Here is a 25,211-nt window from a genome sequence, read left to right on the forward strand (position 1 = left end):
AATGTATCTGTGAGATTAGATATGACTGTCAAAAGATTAAGCATAATAAAACATGCTTAATCTTAATATACTTTAATTAAATTTTTTGAACCACAACTAAAATGCTGTCCTTTTGACATCAAGCATCAAATTTTACTATCCACAACTAAAAATTTTTGGGGTCAGCTATTTTGGTGGTCACAAGTCAAGTACTAAACAATAGACACCTATATAAATTACAAGAAAATTTGACAGCATTCTAAATTCCCAAATTATTATTATAAATACTACATTCATACAAAGTATATTCAATAGTAAATACACTTCTGGAAAACACAATGCAACAATGGAGAACAACACTACACTTCAGAAGACTTCACAAGCATACATTCGGGTGTCGGTTTCGAGGGGGTGGGTCTCTTCCGGTGTGTGCGGTCGTGCGGCGGGGGGAGGAAGCGGTGGGTTGGCGTCCAATAGCGATTGCCAGGCCAGAGACAAGGTTAGTTCCTCTTTCTGGCTAATGCAGGTAGTTAGCCGGTCGGCATTGTGGATAGCCGCGGCTTCCAGCCATCTAAGCTGCTGTTGGTGGGGCGTGTTGACAATAATGGTAGCCTTCTCGAAGTGCACCTCGACCCCACCAACAGCAGCTTAGATGGCTGGAAGCCGCAGCTATCCACAACGCCGACCGGCTAACTACCTGCATTAGCCGGAAAGAGGAACTAACCTTGTCTCTGGCCTGGCAATCGCTATTGGACGCCAACCCACCGCTTCCTCCCCCCACCGCACGACCAAACATACATTATTAAAACAAACCAAATACACATAAAAACATTTTCATTCTTAAATCCATTGTCAAATAGTACACAATATGGATAGAATATCAAACACAACAGAATAATACATGTTATCTAAGTCATGTACAGTACACGGACAACATAAAACTCAAAGACACTAAAATAATCTATTAGAAGTCACACGTACTTACTCTACTGACATTCAAATGGAATTTGGCCTAGAATTCTGAATATAGATGATTTTGTACTTGGAAATAAAGACATCATTGAATTCATGGATAAGTAAGGGCGGTCTACAGATATTTAGGATTTCAACAGGCCAAACTCATAGAACATGCCCAAATAAAATAGATACTAAGAAAGAATACAACAGCAGATTAAACTCAATACAAACAATATAGCTCAATGCAAAACTCACTTTTAAAACACTCAAGACCTGCCTTCCCATAATTCACTAGAACTAGAACAATCCAAAGAAAAACAACAACACTAACAAAACAAAACAAACAACATTCTAATTCATCCATAGAATGGCTAACTCTTCTCAGAAAGAGAGAAGTCAAGGCTACACAGATATTTTAAACCTGTACACAAACAAATAAATACAGACACTACAAGAGTCTTTCTACCAGAAACAAGAAACATCACAATTACACAAAGCTGTAACTTTTGCAGACAAAAACAGTACATTGTTAAACTTACACAACACTAACTTGGATCTAACACACTGCACAAATGAGTAGACATCATCAGGCAATGTTGAGCTCAAAAAGAGTGCCACAGTAGACACCCTAATGATCTCAACCAGAGTTACAATGACAGAACTGCATCAAAATACTGTCAGACTATGGATCCTTTTTTTGGAGAGATGGAAGTCAGACTTCCATCTCTCCAAAGAGGCATCCATCAGGAAAGGTTTATCATTGCCATATAAGACCAAGCCAAAAATATAAGAAACTACAGAAAGCACATTTTAAAACATACAGTGCATAAAACTATAAAACACATCATATTAGATTTTAGCTCAGAGAACTACTTAAATAAACCTAACCAAATAGCAAATATAATAAGTTACATCAAAGACTTACAAACAACAAACTATTATACACCCAGCAATCACACCACAAATACACATTTTATATAGTCATAGACAACAACATAAAAAATATACTATGATCAAGCCAAAATTACAGACAAAACAATCTATCACAACATACCCAGATATCATATTCATTGACAAACAAAACAAAATCATATACATTATAAACATAACTATACTAAATGCATACAACATACAAATATATACAGTAAAAAAATTTCGTAAATATTCAGAACTCATCCACAAAATAAAGCATCTGTAGAGAATGGATAAGGTACTTATTGTGCCTATAGTCCTTTCTTGTACAGGTGTTATACTAATACACTACATAAAAGTCTAGAAACATTACAGCTTCACAACAGTATATAAATCATATTACAAAATGCTGTCATACTAATTACATTACAGTTAGGAAATTCTTAAGTTTAGATATGTACTGTACTACATGAACAGCACATAAACAGAACAACAATAATTTTTCCTTTAGATATGCCTTGATTTAGGTCTGGCATAGCATTAAGTATCAATATTAACAGAATATGATATACTCTAGCAACACCATGATGATGATGATAAATGCTAAAATAAACTCGAAAAAATTTCAGTTTATAACATCCAATGATACAGATTTAAGAGTTTATTGCTCAGCTTTTATTCATGGTACAGATTCAAAAGATAGGAGAAATTGACAATCAGTTTCTAAACAGAATCTTCTAAATAGTTCTCTGAGAGTTATTACACAGAGTGAAGAGAATTATTGAAAAATTATAAGCTTTTAAGATACAAGTAGGAGTGTCTATTAATATTAATTAAAACTTGGGTTGGCACAAAATAAACAGAAGAGAATGCAAACACAAGGCACATATATACAGTATGTACTGGTAAATGCACACATTAAATAAATACAGTCTTTTGGCATTAATTCAAAGAGTGTATGTATTTATTAATTGTAATAATTTAACATCAAGTGTGTTCATCAGTTTTATATACATACATATATCCATCTGCTATATACAGTATATGTGTATGGTGATTTAGGAAAAATTGCAATAGCAGATTTCCCATATTTCCGAAAATGCTCTTGATGAATTTAGACAAAGAATAATCTGTTTAATGATTTTGAAATTGAAATTTAAAATAGATAGATAACTTAGAATGCTATCAAATTGATATTCAAACAATATAACTTGTGGATTATCCACACAAAATATGGTACATAGTCTCATTTGTAACTAAAACCATTTGCCTAATCTAGAAATCAATTCCTTCAAACAAACATCCTTCAACATTTTTAGTTTATAACAATAATCTTTACATACTTTTGTTACTGAAACATAATTTTTGTAATTTAACAGTTTTTAAGTTTAAACTTCTCTGAACTAACATTCATGATTGAAATTTTCATCAGATATGTTGTTTTTTCAAAATATGTATTCTTGTTTGAATTTTGTTTCTTATTGTTTTAAAATTATTTATCTAATGGTTATATCTAACTAAAGATGACTGAAAAACTCAAAAGCACCATGTTTTATTTGGTTGATTAAAATTAATCCTAACTATAATATAAAACTTACCAGTTTATAAAATAAAAATTTTCAGCAATTTTACTCTCTATCGACAGAAAGTTTCAAAATCAAATATCAGAATAATGAATTCAGACAATTTAACTACAAAAACAAAAATATCTAACTTCATACCAAATGAGACTGAAAAGTAATACTAATAAGAAACTCATTCAACATAGAGCTTTTTTTTCTTTCTAGTAGTGTTTAATGATAAAAAAAAAAATGTTTAAAGACAAACATTTTTGATCTAGGGAGATCAACTCATCCTAGACTGCAATTTCTTACTAACTAAAACACGCTCAAGAAAACCTTGAGAAAGGTCATTGAATATGACCGAAAACGTTAGAATTTAATAAATACGGCTGCATATTTAAAGGTTTTCTCGAGCGTGTTTTATCTAGGGAGATCTTCCTCAAGTCTACATAAAATCAAATACTTTGGAATGTTAACAAATTTTGAAAAAAAAACAAAACTTTTGAATACATAAAATACAAAAAATTGCATAGTATCAACATAACTACAGGAAAAATGCAAGAAAAAGTATAAAAATAAACATTAAAAATCAATGTATCTGGTATACAGTAGAGCGTCGTTTATCCGAATCAATTGGGGACTGGGTTTGTTCGGATAACTTATTTTTCGGATAACCGATTATGTACGAAAAATATATTAACCTATCCCGTGTTGAAATTTTTCTTCATTGCGTGTCGCTTTGCGTTGAATTTTCGTCGATGTTAAGCCTAATGTAAATACTTCAAACCAACAACTACCTACAATTAACCATTAACTGGTGCGAAATTCTTTAAAATCGGCGAACGTTTTCGATTCCCCTCCTGGGATCTTCTTCAGGCTTACTTCTTTATAGCTTTCGTTATAATCGGATTCTTTAATTCGACGGTTATAACGAAAGCTATAAAGAAGTAAGCCTGAAGAAGATCCCAGGAGGGAAATCGAAAACGTTCGCCGATTTTAAAGAATTTCGCACCGGTTAATGGTTAATTGTAGGTAGTTGTTGGTTTGAAGTATATACAACCCGGTGTGGTGAGAAAGCACATTAGCCTAATGTAAACTTTTTAAAATAATAATCGTGGCTATTATATTGTTAAAAATGATTTCTTTATGTTTTACAAATGAAATAAATACATTGAAAAATATAAAAACAAATAAAAATTATACTTTAGGCTGACTGGAATTCTTTCAGATAACTGACATTTCGGATAACCGACTTTCAGATAAACGATGCTCTACTGTATTATCATGATCACACAATCCCTTTATCTGTTTGCATCATTGTTGTTTTCATGTACATATAGTGTTTTCTAAGCATATGACAGGTATTGATCCTCTTTAAAGTTGATACAGTGGCCTTTGTTTTCCGATTTAAAAATTTCTATGGTCTTCTATATATATGACATGTATTTCTATGTACATGAGAACAATGATGACGCAAACACACAAAGGGACAGCGTCATTGTGATAATATACCAGATACTTCAATTTTTAATATTTTTATACTTTTTCTTGTATTTTTCCTGTAGTTATATTGATATTGCACAATTTTTTGTATTTTACATATTTGAAAGTTTCATTTTTTTAAAAATTTGTTAACATTCCAAAATGTATTCCATTTTACATAGACCTAAGGAAATTTTACATAGACTAGATCAAAAACATTTGTCTTTAAACATTTTTTTATCATTAAACAGTACTGGAAACAAAAAAAGGCTTTATGTTGAATGAAGTTTCTTAAAATTTATAAATTGAATTTTTAGATGTAAAACATGAATGGAAAAAAAATACACATTAAATGAATCATATTTCACTTAGGGATTTATTAAAGTAAGAAGTAATCTGATAAATTTCCTCTATATTTCACTAAGAAATGAATTCTTCAAAAGAAAAGAATGTTCTGACATTCCCTCTAGTTTCTGTATTTTGTTAAAGAAAGAAAGAAAAAAAAAAACATTTATAATTTATGAGAGACGTTAAAATCATTCCTTTACTCTCAGTCAGCTGTAATGATGCATTAATGTCATCTGATAATTAGTGACATCATCTTAGTGCTTCATTTTGGAATTAATGTTATTAGAATAAATATATGCTAATTCAGAAAAACAAATTAATAAATAAGAATATGGTCATCTCTGATTCAGATCAGCTAATAATCATACTCAAATATCAGTCAGAAAAATGTTGCTTTATATTCTGAGATCAGAAAAAATACAGTGGGTGATTGGTTAATGAACATAATCCATTCCAAGACTTTGTTCACTATCCGAATTGTTCCTTAACCGATTATTGATTTACCATAGGTTTTAATGGGAATTTAATGAATTCGTTCTGGAGACCCCCAAAAATAAAAAAATATATACTTTCTTACTATGTTTATTTATATGTAATAATAAAAATACACACATACACAGTCTTGCATTTTTATTAGTCATGTTTTTTCCATTTGTGGGGTTAAAGAATCTGTCTAATGTTGATTGCTTNCAAAAATAAAAATTATATACTTTCTTACCATGTTTATTTATATGTAATAATAAAAATATATACATACACAGTCTTGCGTTTTTATTAGTCACGTTTTTTCTGTTTGAAAAGGTTAAAGAATCTGTCTAATGTCGATTGCTTTTCTCTTTTCTTCAGGATTTTTCGTAAGTAATTAATAGCATTGCAACTGTAGAAATCCCCAAGCCTCAACCTGGTTTAGATGCCATTCAAAGACTGTTGCTCTGACATCCTCCCACTTCTTCAAAGGATCTTTAATAACAGATATCGGCATTAATCCTCTTTTTCAGAATAAAACATATCTCGCCAAGTTTCTTGGTGTTCTTCTGTCGTCAGATCCTTTTCAGGTTCCATTATGAACTCTTCGATGTTCTTTATTTCTCAGATGTGATTTTTGTTACTCCTTTAGCTGCTTGAGTCTTCTTGATTATACAGTATTTTTCTTAAATAAGATTGAACTGCAGCCTACTGTAGACCTGTTCACGCCATACTGCCCAGCAACATTAGGCATCTTCTGCCCACTCTCTACCTTTGATATTATACTCTCACCTTTCAAAAATAAAAACCAACCCAAAACTTAACGAGTGCCTACCCAACAGTCTCGCGAATACATAAAAGAATTGTTTCTGTCAGAAAAATAAAAGGCTGGAATTACAAGGAAAAGTTTCAAAGTTCGGAGAAATACTATCCGATTGGTATATACCGGCTTGAGCGTCAATGTCAACGTCTCCCACACTCCGAAAAGTTTTGAATTGTTGCCCGAAGACAAGGGAAGCCAAATCGGTATTCATTATTTTATGTCGCTTCTTCTTGCATTTGTTCTGTGGGGTGTTCATTGTCCGAACATAAAAATCTTTTGCGAAAGTGTTTGTTATCCGATCTGTTCGTTAACCGATCACCCACTGTAATTCTAGAGCACTATTTGAGAGAGAAATAAAAAAGGGAAAATTGTCAAGTAATGCAATAGGCTCCTGAACTATTTAAGGCTAGCAATTCAAACAGTGATGTATTTTGTAATTCTCATCTTTGACATATTCTTACAAAATGGCAATGCTATTTCACTATGGAACAGATAAAAGAGATGATACCCGAAACATTACATTATATTCTATATATTCATAAGATTTGATTTGACTAAGCTCTTTTGGTCAGTAAAATATGAAACACGAATATATCATTTTTCGTTAGATAATGTGTGAAGTTAACAATATTCAAATGCTCCAATATTAGTCAAAAAAACTTCTGTTAAATAATTATATATATATATATGAAGCAATTATTTATTAACAACATCACAATGCTAGGTTGCAATTTTTAATAATATTTTAAATGAAATAAATAATATAATTTATTTAATTTAAAATATATGACCTTTACCTCAAATTAGAAGTGTCTTGCCCCTGTATATCATACATTTCCTGTTAGCAGTAGTGATGCAATCATGTATCTAACTCCTTTCGGGGAAAAATTTTTGAATTGAAATAATGTATTTCTGATTTGCATCAGAAGTTCGTATATACAGTGATACCTCAGGATACAAAATTAATCCGTTAAACTGAGATTGTGTCATGAAAATGTCATAAGGTGAATCATTTTTCCCCATACGATTACATGTAAAACCAAATAATTTGTTCCAACACGAAAAACACACTCAAATTAAAGCTAAGTAGTACATTGAAAAAAAAAAAAAAAAACTATAGTAAGAAAAACACTGAAAAATGCATTTTGTAGTTGTAAATGTATAAATAATCATAATAGAATAATAAGTGATAAGAAAAATGTAGTTTTATTTGCACTTTACCTTTGAGGATAGACGACGGTGGAGGTGTAAACTGGTGGCGAAGAGAGGGAGAAGGGAAATGATACTAAAACTTAACTTACATAACATAATGTAACAATAACTTAAAAATAACTTAGAAAACATAAAAAAAATTCTGTTGTTTAATATATATATTTTTAAATTTTTATTCACTGCTTTTTGCTTTCTTTCCTTCACTTCCACCAGCGCTTTCACTGGATAGATGTCGCTTGGTAAAATATCTATCCAAAGAGGTTTGGCTTTTCCTACTTTTTAAACTGTTTCTAAAATGACTTAGGCAAATGTCATTACTCCGAGCAGCAATACGACCAGTGTGAACCTTTTCGGGATGTTTCTTTTCAATAAAATCAGTCACTTTCTGATAATACCTCAAGATNCTGATAAAATAAAAAATTACTGTTTAGGATGGGGAATTGATTTCTTTCACAACTCAGATTTGATTGAAATACAGTGGTACCTCTGGATACGAGCGGATGGCCGAGCGGTCAAGGTGGCAGCCTACCGCTCTGGGGGACCCGGGTTCGAATCCGAACGGGTCAAAAAATCTCCAGGAATTTTTTCGGGGGTGGTCCATTCGGATATGTGGGGCCCCGTCTCTCACCACCCGGCAGCCCCATTGTAGGCCTGGCCGAACCCATAATGGGCCTGCAAAAAGAGGCCCTCTTAGTGTCCACAGGGCGGAAAGAGTATTTTAAAAAAAATCCTCACGATACGAAATTAACCCGTTCCGAAACTGAGATCGTATCATGAAAATGTCGTAAGGTGAATCATTTTCCCCATACATGTAAAACCAAATAATTCGTTACAAGACGAAAACCACACACAAATTAAAGCTAGGTAGTACATAAAAAAAATAACAACTATAGTAAGGAAAACACAGAAAAATGCGTTTTGTAAATGTATAAATAAACATAATGGAATAATAATTGATAAAAAAAAATGTAGTTTTATTTGCACTTTACCTTTCAGGATAGACGACGGTGGAGGTGTAAACTGGTGGCGGGAGAAGGGAAATGATACTAAAACTTAACTTACATAATGTAACAATAATTTAGAAAAGATTTTAAAAAATTAGTGTTGTTTTATATATATATTTTTTACTTTTTATTCACTGCTTTTTGCTTTCTTTCCTTCACTTCCACCAGCGCTTTCACTGGATAGATGTCGCTTGGTAAAATATCTATCCAAAGAGGTTTGGCTTTTCCTACTTTTTAAACTGTTTCTAAAATGACTTAGGCAAATGTCATTACTCCGAGCAGCAATACGACCAGTGTGAACCTTTTCGGGATGTTTCTTTTCAATAAAATCAGTCACTTTCTGATAATACCTCAAGATTTCCTTTATTGAGCGAGACTCTTCCACAATGAAGCAAACACATGGACTGAGACCAATGAACAGAAGTGAATAAAAAATGGCGCTGCAAACTAATATAATGTCGTATGGTGAGTTTTTGTTCGTATCGTGGAGCAAAAAATATGTTCGAATTTCATGTCGTATTCTGAAAATTTCATATGCTGGGGTGTTTGTATCCTGAGGTACCACTGTAGTTAATCGGGGTATCTTGCCCCTAATCTTTACATATCTGGTCTCAACTTTTATCTGTTCTCTGTTCTTGAGATTAAGGACAGAGTGAAAATTTATAGGTCTACAATTTTTTCAAATTGCAGTCTAAAAACAACATATTAAAGTTTGATATGCATAATTCCATCTTTCTTGTGAAAAACAATTACAATTGCCACTTTTATATAAATGATCTTTGCAAAGCATTGATAACTATTTTTTTTTTTAAAAGAAAAACCAAATATTAAGAAAATGTGAAATGCAGTAATACTAACACTAATTAATTTCTTAAAAACCATAAAAAAATTAAACTAGATATAGTACATATGTAAAGATTGTATTACATAATCATGATTTATATCAGTGTTTTTCAACCTTCTTAAATATGCGACCCCTTTACAAGTTAAAAAAATTCTGGCGACCCCCCAGGGCCATATTAAATCTATATCAGTGATTTTAAAAACTATGTATTTAATTTTCTTTCTGTTGAGACCTAAATATTGATCAAAAAACCAATTGTACTTTAAAATAAAAACGCAAAGCCTTCTCACTGAAATTGTAGTTTTATTTATTGTAGTGTAGGACCTACATACACTTGTCTTCTTCTTTTACCCCCGACCCTCCGTGTAAGGCTTTGCAACCCCCTGGGGGGGGGTTGCGACCCACAGGTTGAAAAACACTGATTTATATAATTTGGTAAAAGTTGCATAAAATGTCATCTATTTTGTAAAAAATTATACGTAATGCAATGAAGATTTACAGAATTCTATATTGTATCTAATAGGATTTTTAATAATACAGAATTTAAAATAATACAGAAAATTTAAAAATATAAAACAACAAATAAATACAAACTGATTAAGTAAAGTATATTAAAATTTAATCCAATATCAAGATTACTATGCATAGTAATAATTAAATAGTATAATTAATAAATTTTAATAATTTTTTTTTATAAAGATAGCATCATTATAAGTTACCTGATCTAACTGTTGTTGGACCATTCCAACATCCTCTAAAGGATCTTCTAAAGCATCCCTAAAAATTTATTAATTCTTAGTTTTATAAATATTTTTGATTAAAGGAATAGTATTTATTTTGTACTGTTTATAAATACTATTTAGTATTTATAAATAGTAAATAAGTTATAAATAAATTCACAAAATCTAATTAGAGATCATTACAAAAAATTATAATTAACTAAATAATACCTTTTATCAAAATGTAGTAAATAATCACCCAGATACACAGTTTGGTATATCAATTTATAGCAGTATTTAAGTATCAATAATTCAACTTTCTTAAAAATATACACACTATATTATTAAACTTAAAAAGTAATTTAACATCTAAAAAATTTAACTTTCAACAAATGAATATTTCAAATTTATTTTTAATATATTCAGATTTTATAAATAATAACACAGTAATTAAATATAATTTTAATATATTTAAGTTTAATTTTTCAATGAATGATTAATTTATCAAAACAAAGACCAGAACATTAACACTAGAGTATACAGTATTACACTTACAGGCAGGCATCCTTTGCAATAAGGTTATTCACTATGGATAACAGATGGAAAATGATGCTCCTGATATACACTACTATGATAAATTATGGAGATTTGGATTGAATTCAAATCCAGATAGGCAAAACCATCTTACCTTATTTATAGTCATCTAGCAGATAATGTTGAATTCATTAAAATTATTGAAAAAGTAAATAACTTTGTCAAATTGTATACAGATCGATACAAACATTGCAACATCTCACATTTGCTACAAAGTAGCTAAATGCAATAGCACTGAAGTATAGGTAATCCAATCTGTTCATTGGTTTAGATACCATGCATCCCAATTTTCCTTTAACAAGGGAGCAAACATCCTATTGAGTTCTATGAAAAACAGCATGGTTTAAATTACTAAGTGATATGTGTCTCAAGACTAGTAGAAAACATTTTCTGTCAGATTTAAACACTCAAAGGAAAGCCAGGCAAACTTCTCTGCATAGCCGTGAGCACTGAAGGCAATGCAAAGATACTTCATACAATTTCATCATTAATTTTTTGAAAGTGTTTGGCCACTTCTCCTTTGATTATTTTAACTGTACAAAAAATGCATTGCACTAATCTTGAGATGCTCTACAAACATAATTTAAACTATACAATTAGCTCTCACAGAACCCAAGAGAGCATTTGATCCAATGTAAGGGGATTTAGGGATGCATGAAATCCAACCCAATAAATAGCCCACAACCAATTATCTATACCTCAGTGCAATTGCATTTAATTATTATTTAACAGACAGGAAATTTAGCATGATGTAATGAAGCACAAGCTCCACCAGGCATTCCCCAATGGGGTCACTCATGTCAGTAAAATATGTAGAGAAAAATAAAGCTAATAGTGGCAGAGCTATGTTTGCCTTTGATGGCCAATGAAGATTGTGGCATATTTTTTGTAAGTGAGCTTCTGCCTAATTCATGAAATGTGGATTTTGTTTTGCATGAGCAATGTACAAACTGGTATTATTCTGAGAACATGACCCACAAGTGACATCTGACCTGGAGTGAATGACTGCTAAATATCATAGTATTTTTCTCTATGTTATAGTGGCTGATTAAAGACTGAAACTTTACAGACTTTTTAATTATTGATAAAACCGTAAATTTTCATAACATTACTTTTTACCAGAAAATTACCAGTAATTTTTAAATTTTAGACTCCAAATGCAAAAATTAGCACACTATTAATTGTTTAGTTTGCAAAAATAAACAAACACCTTTCTCTATTCCAGCACACTTTTAATGCGTTGAAAAACGTTTTCGATCGTTTTAATCGATCATCATCAGTTCAAAATTCGAACTATATAATGAACAAAGTATTCGAAAAAATACAAAAAATTTCACATTGCTTATTTACAACTTAACGCTAAAGCGCATGCGCATACTTATAAAACATATAGATTAAACCTAAGTAATTAAAAATAACAACATTATATATCAATTAATATTATAAAAACAATTAATAACGCCGCCTATGCGGTTGCAATAGTTAATCTATGTTATCATAAAAGGACTTCCAGGCTGTTGATAAACTTTCGGCATCTCTGTAGTTGATGCACTGCGCGGTCGTATGTGCCTTGTATATTTCAACTTTTTCCAGATGTTTCACCGCTTGTATTGATCTTGTAGGTTTAATAATCGCTGCCTGATCCCAGTATACTTCAATTCCTTGTTGCTTTGCAAACGCTGCAAAGACCGTGCTATCAAGGCTCCTATTTACTGAGTATTTGTGCTCATCAATCCTTTTCTTCAGGTCTGATCTTATCCAAAAAATCCTTTAAGGATTTTTTGGATAAGATCAATGATAACAATGATGGCCTTACTTTAAGACTGGAGCAGAAGAGTTCCTTGGATCTGCATTTTCTAGACATCGGTATTAAATTCAAAAAAGGCCACCTGTCCACTAGCTTTTTTATTAAACCATCCCACAGCCCATTGTATATTCCTTCCCAATCCAAGGATCCATATAAGTATAAAATTGCAGCTTTCAGAGCTTTAATAAGAAGGGCATTTTTGTATTGTGAAACAGTACAAGACAGGAGGAAAGAAATAAATAGAATAATAAGCGTGGCCAAGACCCTAGGTTACCAAAAAAGCACAATTCTGGGAATGGTTAGGAAGTATGAAGCGAACATCAAGAAAGGGTCTTTTAAAAATGCTCCCACTGGAATCGTAAAATTTACATATGATGAAAGTATGAATAGAGTTATGAAAGAGATTGCTCACAGAAAAGGTTTGAGGATGCTTATAAAAAGGGCCCCTAATTTATACAAAATCCTTAGGAATGATAAGGATGATATAAAGTCGGAAGAAAAAAACAGGGGTTTATAGAATTCCTTATGAGAACATGCAATTGGGCATTAAAAAAGACTATATTGGAGTAACCACCAGGAGTTTAGGACTTAGAATCAAGGAGCATAGTTATAATATCAGAAAGGGGTCTAATGCAACAATTTTATCCCAAATGACGCAAGCAACAGGATCAGTAGTCAAATGGAATGAGGCAGCCATCATAAAACCTTTATCTTCTCCATCTTTGGCGTTGACAGCGGAAAAGTTGCAGATTTATAGGAGTAAAATAAAAGAAGAATGTTTAAATGCAAGAGATGCAGAAGAAAGTCTTCCCTCTGCATGGAAGTTTATAGTTAAGAAGTTTAATAAGAGCTCTAACCAGTCATAATAGTAGTTTTATTGGATGTGTTAGTAATTGCATTTATTAATAATTTTATGTACATTTTTTACATTTTNGCAAGAGATGCAGAAGAAAGTCTTCCCTCTGCATGGAAGTTTATAGTTAAGAAGTTTAATAAGAGCTCTAACCAGTCATAATAGTAGTTTTATTGGATGTGTTAGTAATTGCATTTATTAATAATTTTATGTACAATTTTTATATTTTTTGTTTTAATGTTACTCTGTTGGTTATTTAATATTTTAATTTTATTTTTATCTTATTCTGTTGCTTATTTAATTTTTTAATTTTGAATTTTGTATTCCATTGATGGAATCCTTTAATTCAAATTTGTTCTAAACCTGGGGATGGCCTGTGAATCAGGCTGAAAATGTTTGTTTCAAATAAATTATATTTCTCTCAGCAAGAATAAGGTGTTAGTTATATGAATTGAATAATAATTTGATTTTCATAGTGTTTTTCTTAAAAAATTTTCTTATGTATAAATATTTCCATTAGCTATATAAATAAAAGTTAAATGATATTTTTAATATAAAATAAAGATTTTGTAACTTAAATTATTAGATGAAATAATTTATATTACATTTAAATCTCAGTTTAAATTAATCAAATTACTGTGATTTTTTTAGTTGTTTTTATGATATATTGATACTATTGTTTTCTCAAAATTACATTAAATTGATTAAAAATGCAGTCCAACTTTTATTTCAAGTTAAATTTTATATTTACTATATAGAAAAACAAGTTGGTGAAAATGTAAACAAAAATCAAGAAACAGATCAAAATGGAGTTCCTGTTGAATGTAAGTTTACCCAAGATGATCTTGCTTTAGCTACAATTCCAGGTCATAACAATTTTGATCCAACGCTGCATTCATTTTCGGAAGACGAATTAAAACCTCAACCGATGGTTAAAAAGTCAAAGAAGCGTTTTGTTCCAGATAATTTAAAAGATGAAAAATATTGGATGAGACGACATAAAAATAACATTGCTGCTAAGCGATCTCGTGAAGCAAGACGAGTAAAAGAAAATCAGATAGTTTTGAGAGCTTCCTATTTGGAGAAAGAAAATCACGTATTAAGAGATGAACTTGAAAAGTTGCGAGGTGAAAATAAGATGTTACGTCAATGCCTGAAAAAGTATGAACAATGAAGAATATAAACGTGCTTTGAATAATCAGTGAATCTTTTCGNAAAAAAGCACAATTCTGGGAATGGTTAGGAAGTATGAAGCGAACATCAAGAAAGGGTCTTTTAAAAATGCTCCCACTGGAATCGTAAAATTTACATATGATGAAAGTATGAATAGAGTTATGAAAGAGATTGCTCACAGAAAAGGTTCGAGGATGCTTATAAAAAGGGCCCCTAATTTATACAAAATCCTTAGGAATGATAAGGATGATATAAAGTCGGAAGAAAAAAACAGGGGTTTATAGAATTCCTTATGAGAACATGCAATTGGGCATTAAAAAAGACTATATTGGAGTAACCACCAGGAGTTTAGGACTTAGAATCAAGGAGCATAGTTATAATATCAGAAAGGGGTCTAATGCAACAATTTTATCCCAAATGGTGCAAGCAACAGGATCAGTAGTCAAATGGAATGAGGCAGCCATCATAAAACCTTTATCTTCTCCATCTTTGGCGTTGACAGCGGAAAAGTTGCAGATTTATAGGAGTAAAATAAAAGAAGACTGTTTAAATGCAAGAGATGCAGAAAGTCTTCCCTCTGCATGGAAGTTTATAGTTAAGAAGTTTAATAAGAGCTCTAACCAGTCATAATAGTAGTTTTATTGGATGTGTTAGTAATTGCATTTATTAATAATTTTATGTACATTTTTTACATTTTTATATTTTTTGTTTTAATGTTACTCTGTTGGTTATTTAATATTTTAATTTTAATATATGAACACACCTGAATTCCACTTGCCGAGTTTTTCTTTTTATTCTCTAACGTTTTTGGCCTATTTGGATAGGCCATCCTCAGGCTTTCATTCACCGTTCCAGAATGGTTCCATTTTGGAACGATGCTATATTGCAGCGAATGTTAAAATTCGTAATATTTGCAGATGCTATATTTGCAGTGAGTGTTAAAATTCGTAATAGAAAAGTGAAATGAAGAGTGCCCAATATTCCATGAAGTCATAAGATTTAAAGTGTTAGAAGAGGCTGCTAATTTAAACATTCCTAGAAAAGACTTTAAGGCAAGTATGGGTTAGTGTAGAAGAATGATGAAAAGGAACAGTTTATCACTACGACGGCAGACAACTCTCGCGCAAAAACTTCCTGACGACTTTAATGAAAAATTGTTAGCTTATCAGCGCCATGTTATATCATTACGCAAAAACCACAACTACAGTCTTGGAAATATGGGAAATGCAGACCAAACACCAGTCTATTTTGACATGCCTTCCAACCTTACAGCAAATAAGAAAGGTGAAAAAAATGGTCTTATTGAAGTCAGCTGGTTATGAAAAATCCAGAATTACTGTTATGCTTGCTGTTACTGCTGACGGACAAAAGCTTCGACCTTACATTGTACTGAAACGTAAAACAATGCCCAAAGAAAAGCTGTGTCCAGGAATTGTTTTTCGAGTCCAAGAAAAAGGTTGGATGACAGAGGAGTTGGTATTAGACTGGTTGAATGTGATACGGGGGAAACGGCCAGGTTCTCTGAGAAACTCCCGCTCCATGCTAGTTCTTGATGCATTTCGAGGCCACCTTACGACAAGTGTTAAGGAAAAAATTGAGGCATTGAATTCCGATCTTGTAATAATACCGGGTGGTATGACTTCTCAGTTGCAAGTCATACCACCCGGTAATATGGTGGTTAATAAACCCAGCCATGTGGTGGTTAATAAACCATTTAAAGAGAATTTTCAAAAAGAATACAACAATTGGCTGTTATCATGCAATAATCCATTGACACCTTCAGGAAAAATGAAAAACCCCCAGTCTCTCTTTTAGGAGAATGGATTGCGACTGCCTGGCAGAAGATCGAACCTGAATCGATAGATAGTTAAAGGTTTCAAGAAATGCTGCATTTCCAATGATTTAAATGGGACAGAAGATGACATTTTGTGGGAGACTGAAAGTGTGAATGAAAATACTGATGATAGCGATGTGACATCAATGAGTTCTCATTCTGAAAACAGTTCAGATTCTGAATAAACATTTCCGTTTTTTGTTGTTACTTACATAATATTAATTTTGTTTTACATTACTTAATTTTATTGACATGAATGTAACCTGTGTTATTAACTGTAATTACCTAAATAAATGCTTATCTGATTGAATTTTACTTTCTTTGAATTCTTTTACGAGTATTATTTTTTTCTAAATATCTTTATGAAAATTTCGGAGTTGCGTTAAATTCAGGGTCGCATTATATTCAGGCTAATACGGTAATTTTGTGTTTCACTATCTTTAAAATAAAATGCTAATAATAATCAAAAGATGCCTGAAGTATCTTTTGTTTGACTTGTAACACATGTTTTTTAATGACACACTTAATTTACATATACTGTAAATCAAAATCTATCTATATGAACAATGACACTTCTAAATTCTAATAATGTTTTTTGAAAAGAAATTTTTCATGATCAAACTATATCAATTTTATATTTTAAAATTATAAAACTACAAGCCAACCAATGCCGTATGTCATTGGACTAGATAATGACTATAATACTAATAAATTATGAAATAATTTGGTACTAGAAGGAGGCGTTAGGCACAATATCATAATAAATTTAATTATTTTATTTAATTAAAAATTATAACTTTTAAATTTATTTATGAGATGGCACCTAACCTAACCTAGCCATTATCTAGCCCAATGACATATGGCATTGATTGGCTGGTAATTTCATTAATATAATGTATCAGGTTTCAGTGATGTTTGTTTAAAATTATATATGTTAAAAATGTAAAAGTAAGATCTTTAGAAAAGCAGCAAAGAGCAAAAATTTTGTATCAAGTGTGTATTTATAAAACAAATTTATAATAAAAGCAAATATACTGATATTTTTAATGAATTTTTATTTCTTTAAATTAATTGTAACTTTTTGGAAAAATATGAGCTTACAATACAATTACATAAGGAAACAGATGCACTATTTAAAAAATTTGAGAGAGAATTTTTGTATCAGTTTACTAATCCACAATCACATGCAGGGTTTTTTTAAACANAGAGATTGTTTTTTAAAAAGGAATGCTTATTAATGCTTACAATACAATTACATAAGGAAACAGATGCACTATTTAAAAAATTTGAGAGAGAATTTTTGTATCAGTTTACTAATCCACAATCACATGCAGGGTTTTTTTAAACATGATTGCATACATCATGTGATGATTTTTCACTGATTTTTCATGCATAATTATGTTGCATATAATTGCTGTTCCTTCAATTTGACAACTCTGAAAATTCTGTAATGTGTCTTCTCTGTACATGTCAAATTTTAGGATCATAGTTGTTAAGATGCTGTTTTGTTTACAGAACAATAGCTTGTAACATTCCCATTGAAAACTCCACAACTTTGTGATAGTGTGGACTAATGTAAAACAAGTTCAGCTAGAAATGAATGATGGGAGGGCTAAAATGATTCTTCTGTATTTTCAAGCATGAAATAAAGCTGCAGAAAAAGTTAAATTGTTGAAGGTCATAGCACCTTATGGAGACACATCCAAGAATGTAATGATGTCACATCATGATGTCATTTTTGGGGTAATTTTGAAAAGCCGCCATGATCAATGTTATTGAAAATGACAAAATCACTATCAATAATTACATGTGCTCACATGAAAAAAAAATGTATGCATAACACAGTGGTTTTTTGAGTGCCTGTGATAAACAGAAAACTTATTTTTTTTTTATCAAGATCTTTCACAATCAGATAGACAGCATGGGACATGAGAATATCATGGAATTACAGCTAAGTAAGTCAGTTTGGTGAAAAATTACCAGAAAAAATTATCAAGTGCAGAAAAATTGCTCTAGCACAAAATTATGGGTTAACAAACATATGACTATATAAAATACAGTTAAAGATAAACAAATCAACAAAATTGTTTTTTATATATTTAGTAGAATATTATATATCTTCATGACAATGTGTAGACACGAGATATTGATGTGGTCACATTACCAACAGTAAACCATATAACTATACAATATCCAGTTTTCAGATCTAAAAACAAATTTTTACTTTTTGGTTCATTGTCTAACATGACATCCTAACTTGTCCTAAAAATATTCAATTAGAGTGGAATTTAGTTATTATAATCAAGGATAATGTTATCATAATTGATTGGTCCCAAAACATTATATAAAATCAGTTAAAAATAATTTACCTATTAAAATCAAACTTCAGCTATTGTTATCAATTGTGATAATTATGTTTGGGGACAAATGATGAGAATTCTTTGAAAATTCATACTAAATAAACCTTTTCTTCAAAACTTACTTTTAACCAAAGCATACCTTTTATCTTTTACATACTGTAAGATCAACATAAGAATTCTTAAGAAATACATGTACTTTATATCATTACTTGAAGTGTACTTTTGGGGATGAATGTTCCTGTTGTGATTTCTCTAGTTTAATTTTATGATCTATTGAGTTATTAAAAAAAACAGTTGTTTATAAGAAATGTAACATATATAAATGTATAATGTATAAAAGTAAAATTTGTGATAATATATTTATCACAAATTGTACACATTCATACTGTAATTGTTTGTAATTCAATAATGAAAACTTTTTATCCTCTGTTTAATGTTATCAGTCAGTTATTGTTATCAAAAGTTGCAAGTCCCAAATTTATCATATGTGGATTTCACTGTATATTCATTTCTGGAGACAGATTGGATAACTGAAGAACCTCTTCCAATTGTTCCTTATCCATTTTAAGCTATCTTTGATTAATGCTTTGAATCAGTATCAATTTGATAAATCTATCCCATTTAGTGTGAGTAAATGATATCATCTCCTGAAAGCTATCTTAAACCACTGATTGTTCATATTTTCTCTAATAAGTCAAATACAGACCATTACCAGATAATAATTATGAAGAAAAAACAGCATACCATTACATCATTATCTACACAGGTTACCAGTATAAAACTCATAGCATGGATTGAATACTCATTTCATGAAGTGTTGGATACATCTAACATTGCTGTCAAACAACAAAAACTGATATTTGTCAGGCTAGAACAGCAATAGAAAACCTTTTTCCAAAAGTGAATCAAAATTAAATTTGAAATTTAGTAACTCAAAATAGCAGATCAAATATTTAATTTAATTAAAAAAAAAATGTTGCAAAATTTACTTAATTTTTTAATATTTATGAGAAAATTAACATTAAACTCAATATAAGTAAAAAGAAAATAATATGATCATAACAAAAATAAATATTTTATTTAATGGAAAATCTATTGTTGTTTATTTGATGATAATTTTAAGACATTTCAGGTCAGATTTAGAATTCAGCTTTCACATTATATATACAAAGTTTTCAAATCTATCAAACATTTTTTTTATAATTTATAAAAACTAATACTATCTAAACTTTAAATACAGTAATGCAGGTCATGGATTTACAATCACTGGACTACAGCATTTAGAACTATTCTTGCACTCTCCAATCAATATTTCTTTTGTAAACTCAGCATTTTGATTGTTTGCAATAATCCAGAATTTCTTCACCAGAACTTTTTCATGTAATCAAAGAATCACTTCTTCAACTTCTGCAAAAGGAGATTCATAGTAGATTACAATTTCTGAAATTTCTTAGATTTTCCATAATCAGCAGCTTTGATGCTTTTGAGTTTCTATCATTAAATTTTTGTTTGTTTTGACTCTATTTTGATATTGATTTTGATTGATAAACAATGAAAAATACAACCTTTACATACTGTAACAAAAATCTTTTAGAAAAAGAAATGCTGTATCTACTCTTCAAACCTGTTAACCGGAGCGGTTCCTTTTCTATAGTCGCAAACATTTTCGAATCCCCTCCTGGGCTCCTCCTCAAGCTTTATCGAGTAGGCCGTTACTGTTTGAATAAAGTTTATATACGAATTCGGTTAACAGGTTTGAAGAGTAGATATAGTTATATTCTGATGTGTACAGAGATTGTTTTTTAAAAAGGAATGCTTATTAATTCTAGATATATCTACAATACTCCACAAATATCTAAAATATTCCAGAAACTTCTAGAATAATCTAAACATTTATTTATTAAAAAATAATGAGACAGTATATTTGCTTTGAATTTATACTTGATACAAAATTTTCGTTCTTTCCTGTGTAAAATATAGAAATATGTAATAGAAATTGACAATTTAAATTTTTAAGTTTAAAAATCATAAATACAATCATTAGTTAATCTAAAATAGCTATTGTTTGATTAGAAGACTATGATCTTAATAAGTCATCTTTCTTAATAGAAGAAAACAGAATTTAGTATATTTACCATATTAATGTTCAATTAAAATCTGTAAATTTTATCTATTTAAAATATCAGTAAGTTCTTGCTTTTATAGGAGTTAGGATCAACAGGAGTTACATGTCAACAGATACTATGTGAAATGAAATTTGATATAAACTTGTGCTTTACCTCAAGTAGTTCCAGATAATTGATACAATAATTTACAGTTAATAGAAACATGTTAAAATAGTGTTTAAATCATTTTATTTACATTTTTACTACAAACATTAAATTTCATAATAAAAATAGTCAACATATGCATTAATAGTCAGAATTATCCCATGTGCATCCAAGAGTTAACCTAGTCATTTGGCATCCATTAAAACACAAATTTGCATGTATCAATCCCAAATAAAACAAGATTTTATTTCACATATTTATTTTGTCATTATTCTTGAATGTGACAAAATAAATAGTCTGAAAATAACTTAATTTATAATTATCTGAAATTATAGCTTAATAAATACAGATTTCTGGAAAAAAAATGATCTTATTATATTAGTGACATATAAAGTGTAAAAGTTTTTGACACAGCTTTTTCTTTTTTTAATATAAAATAAATAAGTCTAAGAAAATGTAAAATAATAATATACAAACAGTACTTTATATCAATATTAATATATGCCTCTAGTATCTGGACACTGACTGAAAGAAGTAGAGTGCAAGCTATGGAATTTAAGTGTGTAAAAAGCTTACCAAGAAGATTTAAAGAAAGAAGATATAAAATAAAGGTAACAGAGAAAATTTAGGCTTAGAAAGTTTGCTAGAACAAATTAGTAGAGTGAAATCAAGATAATTTACACATACAAAAAGGAGAGAGAGAAGAAATATTCAAGACAGATTTATGAGAAGAAAATAATGGGAAAGCAACCAATAAGAACATAACAAAAAGGACAAATAGATGATACAGAGCAAGACACACAAAAGAGGAATTAATTCGAACACAGTATGAAAAGAAAAAAAGGGGATAATCACTAATTTATCTCTGATCATCCCAGTCTTGAGAAGAAAGAAAGATAAAAAATTAAAGAAATAACTTTAAAACAATCTAACAAAACATATACATATATATATTTAAACATACCTTATAACTGCTGTCACAGATTCCAGTCTTGATGTAATATATGCATGAGTGACTTCAGGTGTATAAGTTTCTAAAAGATGAGGTTCTGATGCTTTGACATATGGAACAGAAGCAACCATACGTTGCCACAAACTCAAAAGGTAATGTATACTGTTTGGAGCAAACTGCCACATCTATATTCAAAATTAAAAACTTTTCATTCAATTATAATAATTTATTATTATTTACTTTAATATTTAATTACTTAAACATATAAATATAATTTTTTATAAAATTAATAGATTTAAAACAACAGTCTTTTACCTGTAAACTTGTTACTGTAAATTTTGCTATTAATCCAATTGTTTCTGGATAGTTTTCAACTTTAACAAGTTCTCCTAACTGATAATTGGATTTTAATCTTGCTAATAGTCGACAAAATTCATGGTAATTATTAGGATCAGATAATCCCTGTTTAAAATAATATTTCGTTAACAATCTAAATATATTCTTATACTATTATAATAATTACTATTTATCTGAATTCTGGCACAATAAAAATTACATTAAAATTCTAAAATTTTTTTGTTTTAATATATTTACAGAGTTAACTGTAAATGAATTATTATTTTATTTACCTGAGGATTATCAAGAATGTTCTTTACTCCATTCACTAATTGAGAAAGGAACTTGGCCCGTTCAGCATTATTAAACAATGATCTGCGCACAGATGCAATTTGGACTAAACATGATAATGCCTGCAAAAAAAATATATGTTATATATTCTAAAGTAGGAGTAATTTTAAAACAAAATATATAGTTTTTAAAATAATACATACCAGTGGAGAAAGTGAAGATGGTAAGGAATGATATAAATCAAAAAATAATTGTAATGTATTAAAATCTAGAAATGCTGGTCGCCAACTGGTTGGAATTTGAACTGTACATAAATCATCAGATGATTCATCAGGAGACGTACCAATAAAATCAAAAGATAGGCAGTTGTAAGCTAACCGCAGTAACTGGTTCATTAGTCCATGCTAAAAGAATATTTAAGAAAACAGTAAATAAAGCATAAACAAGAAAATATTTTTTGCCATATTACATATTTTCAATAATCAAAACTTATTTCCAATTTAATCTATATTTAATTAATAGTGATAATACTGTTATATATAATATACATAAAGATATCTTTGAAACACCAAATATACTTTGTGTTCATGTGTATGAAACTTCATGATGATCCTTACATTAAAAGTATTAAAATCTTTCATATAAGTAAGTACTCACAAAATCTTTCATATAAGTAAGTACTCACAAAATATTTCATATAAGTAAGTACTCACAAACTCTTTCTTTCCAAGTGAGAGCTCTTTTTCTGACATATCCAGGCTAACATACTACAGTAGCAGAAAACAAAAGTTTATATTACTCTATACTCTTATCATATCAACTAATAAACACTGTCAACTAGCCAAGAAAAATTTATGCATGTGAAGGATTTTTCTTTTATATACTTTGTACATTGTTTAATGAAACTAAGCCTTTCAAACTTTATCTGACATTTACATAAGAGACAATCCAAGAACAAACAAATCGATATTGACTGCTTTGTTCTTGTGTTTTGTTCATTTTTTGCACCTATTTTCTGTTAGGTGCACTCAGTGGTATCAGTGAGTGTGGATATTGCCACTTCAATACCTCTGTATATCCAAAACATAGTCACAGACTCCTATTTTTTATATTTAAATGAACCCTCATTACATTTTTGGATTCCTTGTCTCAATTAATGGAAAATGGCAAAGTTCCATCAAAATCAGTCCATTAAATTTTGAGAACAAACTCGATTCTATAAGGCCATAGAAAATATACTAGCAATCATGAAACATCACTCAATCATGTCATGTGATTTGCGTGATATTGCCTTATCACACACATTTATGAAATGACCTAATATCTTAAAAATGAAGTTATGGACCCCATTTTTTATTACAATTTTGGAATCCTCGTCACAATTAATGGAAAATAGCAAAGTTTAATCAAAATTGATCAAACAGATTTTGAGAATGAACACAATTCTGTAAAGCACATAGAAGAGCCCTCGCTAACACTCCATCTCATTAATAAAATACAGAAATAAAGAAATTTTAACATATTCACTTCAGTTTTAAAGAATACAGACTGCAATAAGCCTAACTTTTCCTTATGACATGAGAGCTAATCATTTAATTTTTATATATTTTTTATTAATAATCCCTCATTGGCAATTGTTTTGAAACAAGAGTCATGTTAGAGACACTGCACTTGTTCCATTCTATTACTTTTTTAATTCTCTTTTAATTTACTTTTAATAACCAAAATTATTTGAGAGAATTAAAAAAGTAATAGAAAGTAAAATAAATTTAATACCTGAAAAAATAAATTCAACTAAAAAAAAGATCTTAATTATAGATATGATAAAAATATGAGGTAACAGAAGAAAAAGGTGTAGTATATTCATTTGATTGCAGTTGTGAACAAAAGAAAACATATATTGGAGAAACAAAAAGAAAATTAAATATACCTATAAAACAACATATTTGCACCATCAAAGGGAATTATGCAAATTCAGTAGTAGCAGAACATTGTAATACAAAAAGATGTGAAATAGATTTGAGCACTATAAAAATAAAGAAAAAAGAAAGAAATAATTTTAAAAGGCATTATATGAACATAGCAAGACAAAAAAATAGAATGAACAACAATTTAGGAAGGGAAATACACCAATCTTGGAACAGAATCATCAACACAGGGAATGAGGGGTGAAGGTATAAAAGAAGTAATAATCTCGTGATAAGAAATTGTCAGAGTACTGATAGAAGAGAGATTATGTAAGTTTTAGAAAAAATTTTAAACCACCTTTTATGATTGTAACCCATAACTATTATTATTGTACACAGGAAAATTAGCGATATGATTGGATTTGTGCTATTAATGCTTTTGAATGTTGATGTATTTAAAAATCAAAAATCTGTAAGTTTTTATTTTGTTATTTATTGTCGGATATTTTATAAATTTTGTAGAAATT

At 29.9% G+C, this 25,211-nt stretch overlaps 1 protein-coding gene across 1 annotated transcript in view; it reads right to left on the bottom strand.

Annotated features, from left to right (window-relative positions):
- LOC111618446 (exportin-7-like) overlaps nt 1–25,211 on the bottom strand; it is a 124,517-nt gene that overhangs the window by 47,665 nt on the left and 51,641 nt on the right. Inside the window, exons 7-11 of the mRNA XM_023359991.1 lie at nt 22,981–23,181; nt 22,780–22,899; nt 22,466–22,612; nt 22,163–22,335; nt 10,308–10,365 (exon numbers count right to left, since the gene is read on the bottom strand). Coding sequence (XP_023215759.1) covers nt 10,308–10,365; nt 22,163–22,335; nt 22,466–22,612; nt 22,780–22,899; nt 22,981–23,181 — 699 coding nt within the window. The remainder of the gene's footprint in view (nt 1–10,307; nt 10,366–22,162; nt 22,336–22,465; nt 22,613–22,779; nt 22,900–22,980; nt 23,182–25,211) is intronic.

Source organism: Centruroides sculpturatus, unplaced genomic scaffold (genome assembly GCF_000671375.1).
Source record: "Centruroides sculpturatus isolate CEXI.00-Female unplaced genomic scaffold, Cexi_2.0 scaffold5, whole genome shotgun sequence".
NCBI lineage: Eukaryota > Metazoa > Arthropoda > Arachnida > Scorpiones > Buthidae > Centruroides > Centruroides sculpturatus.